Source organism: Perca fluviatilis, chromosome 5 (assembly GCF_010015445.1).
Source record: "Perca fluviatilis chromosome 5, GENO_Pfluv_1.0, whole genome shotgun sequence".
Taxonomy (NCBI): domain Eukaryota; kingdom Metazoa; phylum Chordata; class Actinopteri; order Perciformes; family Percidae; genus Perca; species Perca fluviatilis.
This window is the reverse complement of record NC_053116.1, coordinates 17,204,734-17,217,231: the sequence shown is the minus strand read 5'-3', so window position 1 is coordinate 17,217,231 and position 12,498 is coordinate 17,204,734. Positions and strand designations below refer to the sequence as shown.

Below are 12,498 nucleotides of genomic sequence, written 5' to 3'. Positions count from 1 at the left end.
ATTTTTCATTTGAAGTACATTCTGTGTACAAGCAGTGGTGGAAAGGAACTGATTGCATTTATTTAAGAAGTGGACTTGTTTTGTTTTCTTCACCACTACATTTCAGAAGGAAATATTACAATTTTTACTCCACCACATATATTTGAGGAATATAGTTACTAGTTATGTTACAAATTAAAATTTACAGATCGGTATTTTACATAAATCTTAATTTACAGATAATATAACACACAATATAACACATTTTTAAAGATTAAACCAGTGGTCCCCAACCTTTTTGGTTGTGACCCATTGACCAAAAAAAGCAGTGCCCTTGTCATGTTTCAGATGTCTATAAGTTTTTGGCAAAGACAAATTTCACCTCTCACCTTGTTTCATTCAAATAACAGTTTGATGCTTAAAGAGGTGAATGTATCCTATATTTCACTATTAAAGCATTTATTAGAGAACGGTCCAAACATGTTTTACATTGTTGCATTGATACTTAAGTAAAGGATCTGCGTACTTTTCCACTACTGTGTATAATTTAGAGCTTCTGTGATTTTGCTTTTTGGCTGCATTGACTAAAACAAGCTGCACTGTCTGAATAAGTTTCTTTTCATTTTGTGTTTGTATGTTTTCATGGTTTGTGCTTTTCCAAAACTGTCCCTTTTTTCTTCTTTCTCAGGTATTCTCTCTCTCATCTGCTTTACTAACTGCCCACGAGCTCTTTGGTGTTTCACATAGATGCATCTTTTTCTGTCACCCCTTGTCCACAACAAAAACAAAAAGCACCTAAAGCGCCCAAGGATGCATCAGCCTTATCTGTCTCTTCACGCTTGACTTTTTTTTCTGAACTTTTGTGTCACGTTTTCAATTTTCAGCTTTTTTTGTGGGGGGCAACATTACTTTTGTAAAATTGACCCTTTTAAAGGCTTTAACTAATCTAGCGGACTCCTCAGCGTTTGCCAGAAGTGAGAGAATTTTACAGTAAATTCAATCAATTTGGTCCAGAGAGATTTTCAAAGGGATTCTCCAGCAAGCAACCCAAAAACTGCATTTCCCATGCTGCCTTTTGTAAGCGGCACCGGCCTGGAGACCTGCAGGGCTGCTCTCATGTTCTGGTTCCTGCATTGTCATAGATTCGTCAGCCCCCCTCGTTGCCATGGCACCTTGAACCAGGAAAACAGCCTCTGGTCCCAGGCTCTGCAGGACCTCGAGACCTGTGGCCAGTCAGAGATTCTCAGGGAGCTGGAGGTAGGCCCCACCTTCCTGCTCCTGTTTCCTCTCCTCCATCTGCTTTGTCGTACTCATGTATTCATGGACCGGTGTCAGCCTAAATAACCATGCCAGATGAAGCATTATGATAATCGCCAGAGTGTGTAATCTGTTATCAAATCTGACAAGGCCGGTCGGGCACCTGCTGCCATACTAACCCAGGAAGGCTTTGCGCAATGCTTTGGCCTCTAATCAGGCTCTGTGCACACTTTATGTGAGAAATGTAAGTTGTGCTGTCCAAATGGAAGTCCTTTTTTCTTTTTCTCTTTCAGGCATCCATGACAGGTAGCGCTCTCAGTCTGTACCTAGAGGAAACCAAGACCAACGACGACTCAATGTTTAATTCTGAAATTAGTCCCATTAAGAGGGAGGGGATGCACGGCGAGCCTAGGAACAAAAGCAACCTGAACATGTCGACTGGAGCCAGAGACGTACCATCCCAGGGGAGAGGAGACCCCTCTGATATTTTGTCCCCTATCACTCTGGCACTGCACAAGGTAGATCTGTTAGGGAATTTCACGTTACATTTTTTTTTTTCAAAACAAACGACAAAGATTCACATGAAGGAAACATCGGTAATACCCACAAATTACAGTTTAAATATTTTGTACTTAATGGATATCAACGAAGTACTTACTTGCTATCCACAGGTGGGTACAACGGAAGTGGTACAGGGAACAAGGATTTAGGAGGGACCTAGAACTAAACTACCCAGTAGTTACAGGGAACCACTAGGCTTAACCTGTATGTCATTTTACAATAGCTCATGAAAGGAGCGAAACAACATGTGGCAACAACAGAAACGTCTATTTGTCCGGTAATATCTGATGATATGATGAGGAAAAAAAGCTTGCCTTTCATATTATCAGATCTTAAAACCGCATTACTGGGCGCCTGGGTGGCTCGCCTGGTAGACCGGGCACCCATGTGTAGGGGCTCAGTCCTCGACGCGGGGGCTGCGGGTTTGGTATCAGTCTGTGGCCCTTTGCTGCATGTCGTTCCCCCTCTCTCTCCCCTTTCAGGTCTAGGCTGTCCTATCAACAATAAGGGCATAAAAAAGCCAACAAAATAATCCTGTAAAATAAAAAGAATAAAAAACTACATTGCGGTTCCCCAGTATTTTATCATCATTTAAAATGCATACAAATAAATTATTTTATAGATATGTCTGTAAAGGCATGTAGCTGTTTTGATCCCTGGCAACTATAATAATGTTTTTACATTTTTACCCCATTTTACCTGGTAACAATATTACTGTATGCTGTAATTAAGAAGGTACTCGGTAATAAAAAAAATGCTAAACACAAATTTACTCCCTTATTATCGATCCTCTTTTCCCATTCCATTGTATTAGCATATACAGTAGGTACCCAATAAGTATTTTATTGATACCCCATATGTACCGTATAATTATACAGTAATCTAAAGAGTTACAGAAACATTTAGATGAAAATTTTCATTCGTAAGTACTTCATCAAATATATTTTCATCAGCTACACTCACAGCTTGATGAACATGGTACCACCAACCATGTCCTGAGGGAATCTGCCCATTATGAAGTTCATACCTGCGTGCTTTCTTTATCCTTTACTTGACCCACTGTACGTGTCAGTAGAGTGTAACTGGACCCAGGTGATATGTTGACACACAACACTCATTATACAACATTCCCTCAGCAGATGCACATGTTGTGACCCCAGTCTGTGCCCGTGTACTCGCCGAGACGCCTTGTTTGGTGTGCTTCCGTGCATCTCGCTATGCGGTGTCTGACGGAGTGACTGACTGGGCTGAAACTGGGGCAGTAATAACTGTCCCGCAGTGTGGAAATTAAAAATGTTTTGAGTTGACACATCTTACATGATATCATGGTAAGTCATCTGAAGTGTCAGCAGTAAAGCTGTTTTATGTCAAACCTGATGACCTTGTTAAAGTGTAGGTCTAAACCCAAAGAGAAACAGATAACACAGAGACATGTGGCTGTGAAAACATTAACTGTTTAGTATATACAGAGTGTGGACACAATAAAAGACACCTGTACAATGCTGTGACAATAGCTGTGCAACAAGTTGTATGCATAAGTTTGTGATACAACATATCTGGTTACACCTTATATTTTATAGATTATCATAGCTTTATTGTGTCCACCCCCTGGGTTTTCATCTGGCCACAAGTTAAAGTAATAGTTTAACACTTTGGGAAATGTCACTTTCTTTTCAAAAGTTAGATTAAAAGATAAATACCACTCATCATTCTGTTGAATATGAAACTGCAACCAGCACCTAAGTAAGGCTAGCGTTTTTTTCCTATTTCCAGTCTTTATGCTAAGCTAGGCTAACTGTCTTCTGGCTCCAGCTTCATATTGAATGGACAGATATTAGAATGGTATCCATCCTCTCATCCCACTCTTTTTTTCAGTTTACTCGGCATGGAGAGTAACACTGTGAATGTAATTGTACAATGTCTTCTGACACTTTGTAGGGAGCTTAAAAGTCTGATTAATCAGTTATCGCCACTTGGCTTTGACAGACTTAAGTTTTTTAACAAGGTCTGTTTAAAAACTGGAGATGTGCAGTTTTTATTAATGTTGCAGCCATTAATGAGGCAGCAGGATCTAATTAAAGATTCTATTGAGTGGATTATTACTATGACGCTGGAGTTTTTACATAAAAGCTCATGTGTGAAAGCGTCTGAATATGTGCATTGCTTTACAATTTGTATAACTCTAAGGTCCCCTGTGTTTGCAGGTGACTGTGAGGAGGGACCTTGAGAGCCATGACTTTGGTTTCAGTGTATCAGACGGGCTCCTGGAGAAAGGGGTTTATGTCAACATGATCCGCCCCGATGGCCCTGCTGACCAGGCAGGGTTAAAACCTTTCGACCGCATTCTTCAGGTACTGTTTTAAAGAAATAAAAAATTTTGAGAAAGTTGCTTGTTCACTTTCTGGCGAGAGTTAGATGAGAATATCAATACCACACTATGAGTTGTATCAATCTTCTCCTCTCTCCATAACTATACAGCACTATCACATAATTACATAATTGTCTTCTCCCTTCTTCACTTTGTATTATTCTACCCTTTATTCTACCAAGACATAAAAGCAAGCATTGAAAGAATAACCATCATCATAAGTCATCACAAATTAAATCAACCCCATACTTGCTTTTAATAATTATGGTATTAGAATCATTGTCTGTACATGTACTAACATTTTTAATAAAATCCCATTCATAATCCCATTTATATCCAGTGGTGGAAGAAGTGTTCAGATCCTTTACTTTAGTAAAAGTATTAATACCACACTGTAAAAATACTCCTGCATTGAAAATGTTACTAAAGTAAAAGTAGGTAAGTATCCTTAGAAAAAAGCTACTTACAGTTCTGTCAATCAACTACGTGTTTGAATCGGCTAATCACTTCAGCTGTACTTGTAGGCCTATATTGTTGGGTAGTTTCATTTATAATAAAACATAAACTACACGTGTTTTGTTTGCAAAAATCTTAGTAAAAAGCACCATAACCTATCTCATTAAAAACTTTGGAGTGGTTTTCCTGCCGTTTTCTGCTAAATGTTGCATTCTTTGTATGAAGTATTCACTTAAAAAAAAATAGGTTTGTCACCAGTGGTGGAAAGTAACTGAGTACATTTACTCAAGTACTGTACTTAAGTACAATTTGGAGATACTTTACTTGAGTATTTCCATTTTATGCTACTTTATACTTAATTCCACTACATTTTGGAGGCAAATATTGTACTTTTTACTCCACTACACTTGACCACATTTGATAGCTTTAGTTACTAGTTACTTTGCAGATTTGGATTATAGGTCACAGTACACACCAGTATATAAAGTAATTGAAAATAGCTCCATATTAACCAGTTGCAACATTAAAGTGATACTTGCATTCATTTATCAATGATTATAATGCAATAATATAAATTGATAAACATTGTTCTGAAATTGGACATTCTGCATTGAATGCAGGACTTTTACTTGTAACAGAGTATTTTACAATGTAATAATGATAGTTTTACTTAAAGGGATATGCCAACGTTTGTTGAAATAGTTCTTATCCCGGTCTCCCCTAGCTGTAGATAGGTGGACCAACGTATTTTTTGTGCATGCATCGTTTTAGTCCGGTGCAACACCGGCAGTGCCGCCGCTAGTTAGCTTAGCATAGTGAATGGAATCCTATGTTGCCGGTTAGCATGTTGTGAGTAAAAGTTAGCCAACAAAAGACAAAACAACCTAATTATTTGCACTGAGACAAAAAATGCGTTGGCCCACCTATCTACAGCCAGGGTAGACCGTGATAAGCCCTATTTCAACAAACGGTGGCGTATTCCTTTTAGTAAAAAATTTGAATACTCACTTACCACAACTGTTTGTCGCATATAGACCTTTTATATGAAGGAGGATTTTGTTTGTTTGTCCTCCCTGTGTGGGACAGCAGTAAAACCATTTCTTAACAATCAGGCCCACAGCTGGTGATCGTTATGTTAAATATTTTTGTATGCTAAAAACTAAAATTAAATTAAAGCAATAATCACATTTCCCAGCATGTCAAACTATGCCTTTTAAAGAAATATAATGTAGTAGTATGATGAATGATTTCTTTGATTGTAATCTTCCAGGTGAACCGTGTGAGGACCAGGGACTTGGACTGTTGTCTAACTGTGCCCCTAATTATAGAGGCTGGAGACAGCCTGGACTTGGTCATTAGTAGGAATCCACTGGCAGCGGCAGACACTGGGCTGCCCGACGACTGTGACGACCCCTCAAACTCACTGTTCTGCTTTCCCGAGCACAGGACCAACAGCATCGCTCTGTGACCACAAAGATAGACTCTAGCTTTTTGAAACACTGGGACCACATGTATGTTGCGCACGGTTACGTTTGTCACATAGTACCTCACAGACAGACCTTCACACTCACGCATAACATCCTCACAGGAACAGCCACTCTCATCGCACAAAGTGCACGTGTTCACTACTGCCGGTTTTAGTCACTGTGTTCACATGATGCAGTTCAGAGGAGGCTCTGGCTTCAGGACAATCCCCTCCCCTTTCCTCTCCAGCGGCAAAGCCACATGCGGAGTTATATAACAGGGGGAGTCATAGCTTCTGACTGAGCCAGGATGTCAACACACGCCTCAGCTCTGGAGAGAGTCAAATGCTGCACATACACGCACTGGTACATTTCCCATCTTTGCTCTAATGAGTTTCATGTTACAAGTGAAAGCACATTTTCCACAATCTTTCTTTTCTTTTTTACATGCATATAAAACACAAACACATACACTGAAAAGCAGGGTGTCCGTGGACTCAAGGTCCAAAGGCCCATTGTGTTTATTTGAGTTATTTCAGCTACGACTTGGCTCACTGCCCACGTTTCCAGTCTTTCCTTCTCACTGCCCGCCCTAGAGAACGGACAGTGCCTCCAAATAGACAGAATGCTCTCTAATACTTTCCATGTATCATTAGCTGAATTTGAATGCCCCTTACATCTTGATACCAGGAATTCTTGTGAAGACACTCTACCCTTTCTGAATGGTTCCAGAGAGACTCCAGTTTTCAGAGATATATAATGTTGCAATATGTTTGTTTTTTTTGTCCCTGTCTTGATGACTCAGCCACATGTTTACAAATATATTTTTAGTTTCACACTCTGCACACGTTTTTTTTTCTAACACTGCATTTGCACATAACGCACATTTTATGATTTATTTGTTAACAATGCCGTTTCACTTTTTTCCCCTTTCACTGAATCTGCATCTCTGTATGTGGCATTACACCAGGATGACTTATGGGTTGGTTTGTGGTCCATCACTGATACTTCCTTAAAGCAACACTATGTAAGTTACCCTCTTCGGTCTCATTGGAACTACAGCTCGCGCGGCTGTAGTTCCAATGAGACAACCTGTAGGGGGCCCGAAGAGGGAAAGTTGCATAGTGTTGCTTTAAGTGAATTACATCCTTTCCCAAACAGGAGGATCAAATGCCTTTGCAATTTTCAGTGATGATGAATGATTTTGTTGTTTTCATTCAACATCTGACTGGATTGATGTTCTCCTCTGCAGTAGTGGTGTTTCCTACCGATATCTATAAGCATGTAAGGTATGCATTGGGTTTGTCATGCAAGTACCTCTTCCTTATAATAAAACAGTATTGATTCATCTCTGTTTGCTCCAACTTTGATCTTTGCGACAGGGTCCCCCTTTTTATCATGACTACGTGTTTTTATAAAGCTTTTGTGTAACAAATTTGACCTGCTGATCCAGCTGCCTCTCTGGAAATAAGAAATGTTGGTTTCATGTGTTGGCTGATATAAAGATGTTGTGAGATAGTTGCACTGTCCCGTTTAGAGCAGACTGATTCATCCTTGGGGCGTTAACTTTTTTAAAATCTGATTTCAGACATGTCTTGCATAAATGTTATGTTGTATACAGAGGCCTATTTTTAAGGTTTTATATTAATTTATTGTATTGTATCTTTTATTTTGCTGTACAATGTATCATGGGTATGCAGTGCTTTTATTTTTATTTACAGTATATGCACATACAGTATATTATCTTTCTGTAAGCTGTGATACTGAATGTGGCTGCTCATTGGTTAATTTCCGCATCCTCCCTGAATATGTCTGGAATCGTTTCAAAGGAAATGGAAAGATTTATTGGATATGATTTTATTTTTGTTATTTATTATTAACTAAAACATTTCTTTTTACAAGAATAAAGTTCATGAAACCATAGTTGATTTAGATCTGATTTCTCAAGTGTGTTTAATTTCCCCAACTAGATTGCGCACACTGACCCAAAAGTGTGTCAACCAGCCAAAATGTCTCAGCTACTTGATGGATTGCTGGGTCAGACATTCATGTCTTCACTCAAGATTAATTATAACAACTTCGACATGCCCTGACTTTTCATCTAGCAGCATATTATGTCAACATTTACATTTGTCCAATACTTTGGTTTATGACCCGACACCTGCAAAACTAATGACATTCCCATCATATCACCTGCACTTTACCAAAGCACATTTTCTTAAAGAAAAATGCTGTTCCAAGAGCGGAGAGCTGCAGACAGAGTGGAAGAAAGTTAATGTTATATTATCTTAAGTTACTGTGTTGACCTGGCATCAGTAAGTTACAAACCAACATATGGCAGAATAAGAGCTAATTCTCCATATTTTCATAATGTAATCAGACAATAATAATAATTGGAACCTGTCGGTGGCAAAAACAGCACGTTCACCATCAACGTTCATTGATTGTGTGCATTTGCCCCATAGAATAACATTGCAGCTTGGCTAGTGGCTGCCAGTTAGTTGCAGCTCAATTCTGGACCAATTTCGAAGTTTTTTGTCTCAACTGACATGGAAGTGGTTTACCATTTGTGAATTAATTCCTCCAACCTAAAGTAGCATGGCCACGCTCCACAAAAAACTCATAACTTGTAATTAATCAAACAACAAAAACAAAGATAACCAACTTTTTAAATAAATATACCTAATAATCTAACACCAAAACACCTTAACAAATCAAACAATTATATCCAACTTCAGAATGCTGCACGTGTCCACAACTAAGAAAAACATTTGTATTATTGGAATCAATATAAATTTCTCTAACAATTAATACACATATAGAAACTCATACCCTATTGCACTACACTGGCCCAGAATGCAGAGTTACTGGTGGTACCTAGAGCTCTAAATAGAATGGAACAAATCAAACACTGGGACAAAAAAAAAATAAGTAGTTTATCTACTTCCAAAAAAACTACAAGTAAGGCAGCCAAGCCAGATCCGGGCAGAGAGTCAAGCCGAAAAAGCTACCTCTCCTTAACCTGTCTCTCTTAGTTACCTGTTATAGTTCCTGTTATAGTCCTAGACTGCCGGGGACTTCTTCCTTTGACACACTAGCTGCTCTCCTCCTTTCTATTACTGTTACTATTACTATTACTATTTGTGTCAGCCCATCCCAGAAATGCTTGTTACTAATCCTAGCTGGGAGTTTACTCCGGAGTCCTTATCTTTTCCCCAAGCGTATTTCCTTGAGAACGTTGGCACAAGCCCTGGTTGCAGCTGTGCCCGTGGTCCTGCTGCACTCCCTGCTGAGCTCAGCGATCCCTGCAATGTCATGCTGCGTCCTGCTGAACCCTGCAGCTTCCCCTACATCCAGTCACTGTTCCATTATTAATGTGACTACTATCGCCACTGTTCATCACACAACCGGCTCGTCAAACCCCTACCAAGAGCCTGGTCTGTCCGTTTCTTCCCAAGGGAGTTTTTCCTCGCCACTGTCGCACTGCTTGCTCTTGAGGGAATTACTGGAATTGTTGGAATTGTTGGGGCTTTGTAAATTATAGAGTGTGGTCTAGACCTACTCTATCTGTAAAGTGTCTCGAGATAACTTATGTTATGATTTGATACTATAAATAAAATTGAATTGAATTGAATTGAATTGAATTGAACATAGTCACTTGCACACAAATGCATGTGAAAATTGAATTTACTGAATTTATGTGAAGTGAGTGGGGTGAATTGGGTCCAGGTTGAAAAACACCGAAATTCCCCTTTAAACTGTGTCTAAAATCCATACTAATCCTATACTGTATGTACTTAAAATTACAATGTCCTGTTTAGCTGGTAATATACCAAAAAAACATTCTTTACCATTTAATTACTAACAGGAAATAAAATACTTGCTATGCTGGATGTCAATTAAACAGGAACAAATGCAAATCAGTTTTGGACACCTGTCCAGTGCGGTTGACAGTGCTGCTCGTCAACAAATGGGCCCAGACAGAGTCCAACTGTCCACCCTTGTTTAAAGCCAAAATTCTTAAAAATATGCTGGGAACAAATGTGGTGTCTTATTTGTTCTATGAAGGCATGCGTAAGACAATTCTCACCAGATTTGTTTACAAATATGTTCATGTTCAGAAAGTGAGCTTCAAACACTAAATATGAGCCTCTCACTTGACTCTTCACAGAAATGCATCTGCAAGCCTAGGTATCATGATTTTACCATGTGCTGTCCCATTTCCATGAAGAATTTGAAGACCTTGCTTCCTCATGCACACAGGCACTCATGTTGATCATCCAGGTGACGTGAATTAAAATCTTTGGGAGTTCAGTGCCTCAGCTTCAGCCGGACAGTGGGGCACCAGAGACATGCCCATATAAGCAAGTGCCATCCTTAGGCCGTGGGAGAGATGGCAATACAGTTCCCACCTGCTGGGGAGTGTTAGATTGATGGAGGGACTGACACCCAGAAAAAATCTAGGCCAAGTGTCAATGAGTCATCACAGAGAGTGGTGAAAGGTAGGAGTGCGTCTCAGAGCTTTCCACTTGTGATTGGATCACTCAGGACAAATTTTACAACCAGGTGGAAACTCACTAAGGGTGGAATCTGTGTTATCTGCTCGGTGGAGGAATTTTAAATAAATATAGCAAGGGTGGAATCAAAAGGTATTGTGATTTGTATTAGTAACACTTACTCAAAATAAACAGTATTGATGAAGGTTAGAAGGGGGGCAGCTAAGTAGATGATCACATGAATAAAAACAATACTTACTTAGCAGTGTTTGATTAGTGTGTTAAATCATACCCAACAGCCTTCTCTAAACCAGTGACTAGAGGCTTTGCACACACATACGAAGTGCTTGTAGTTAAGTCATCTGAAAGTTAAGAACTGTAATTATATCTAGATTAGCGTCAGGACCTGTATTTCTCTGAAGACAGATAACATGATATTGTGCTGAAATGCAGTCGCTTAATCATCTATGCGGTGCTGTGCTGATCTCCTTTTACCGAGCAACTCTTCCAATATGCAGTCATGACTTTTATGGTGAGAATAAAACATGTCCGTAACACTTTACAGCCCACTTGTGCAGTGTGATTTAGCTCTATGATTCAGGTACCAATAAAATAGTTAGTGGTTCCTACTGGTACTTAAATGTAGGTACAGCAAAGCCAGACAGCAGGGGACTTGAGCAGAGGTTAAACTCTAGCTCACTGCATAGGCCAATTGTTACTCCTTTATTCCCCATGTGTTATTTTCTTCCCCTGTACCTACAAAGGTCGAGTACCAGTAGAAACTAGTATGTTATTGGTACCTAGTTCATACAAGAAATGACACTGTCAATCATGGGCTGTATTATAGTTTTTTACATCAATCATGTCACCTAACAATTTCAGACTCAACATTTAAATGTGAGGTTGACATTTCTCCACTTTGCAGGAATGATGATCTATAAATGCTTAAGAGATGTTCATATTTAGAGAATAAAAAAATTCTTGAGACATAAAATCCAAAGAAAAAATATGTTTATTTGTAATCTATATAGAAATGATGCAATGTGCATCTCAAAAGGGGACAACTGTGAGACAAAAATACTTTGGTACACTTGAATCTCCAAGATTTTAACAGACAAAGCAGCACGGTATTGTTGTGGCTCCTGCACATGGTTTAGATTTTGTATCCAACTGTGCAATTTGATGGATTATTGAACATTATTCTAAATTTGATGGTGCATTTTAAGTGAGAATGCCATTGCTTCAGTGAATATTGCACACTGAAAAATGTAATCCTGGCTCGCAATGTAATCAATATTTAGAAAACAATTTTTTTTTTTTTAAGTTTTCAGTCAAATTAATTTATCAGTGATGGTGTTCATATGATGTACAGTATAAAATTGTTACAAAAGGCATATGTGATTTACAAACAATTCAAATTCTACAATACAAATGCCTACACCAAACATTAAAAACTAGAATCCAGTGGTAGTTCTGCAGAGAATGTCTGCTTCTGTAATGAGCACAATGGAGAAAGTTGTCAGGATGTTTAGAAAAAAGTAATTTTTTTAGTTTAAAGTGATGTTCTCACAGATCCTTCTAAAGATATTTGATGTCGTATTTCTATTCTGTCATCATCTTAGAAAGAAGTCAACTAGATACTGTATATCAAAGTTTACAATATCAAAAAAGTTAGAAGCTAAAAATATTTCTTCCTGAAATGTGTTGCAAATGCAACTCCAAATACCTTGCAACAATAAAAACAAATACTACAATAAAGGTGAAACGACATATAAAGTGCAAAAAGAGGTTTAAATAAATGCACTGGGACTGACTATAGTAGTCACACAGGCTGTGTACAAATACTATAAAAATGCCACTTCCCTTTTCTCCTTATTTCCTCTTCCTAAGCTGTTCTTTTTGTTTTGTTTGTTTTTAT

At 38.6% G+C, this 12,498-nt stretch overlaps 1 protein-coding gene across 6 annotated transcripts in view; it reads left to right on the top strand.

The window, feature by feature from the left end:
* LOC120558336 (glutamate receptor-interacting protein 2-like) overlaps positions 1 to 8,016 on the top strand; it is a 31,528-nt gene extending 23,512 nt beyond the window's left edge. For 5 of the 6 annotated variants that reach the window (XM_039799276.1, XM_039799275.1, XM_039799279.1 and 2 more), the window contains exons 21-24: positions 1,122 to 1,236; positions 1,530 to 1,754; positions 4,002 to 4,148; positions 5,892 to 8,016. In XM_039799276.1, coding sequence (XP_039655210.1) covers positions 1,122 to 1,236; positions 1,530 to 1,754; positions 4,002 to 4,148; positions 5,892 to 6,089 — 685 coding nt within the window. In that variant the 3' untranslated portion in view covers positions 6,090 to 8,016. Of the gene's footprint in view, positions 1 to 667; positions 1,049 to 1,121; positions 1,237 to 1,529; positions 1,755 to 4,001; positions 4,149 to 5,891 lie in introns of those variants that run through there. The other variant, XM_039799280.1, reaches the window with a different exon arrangement.
* Positions 8,017 to 12,498: the final 4,482 nt, after the last annotated feature.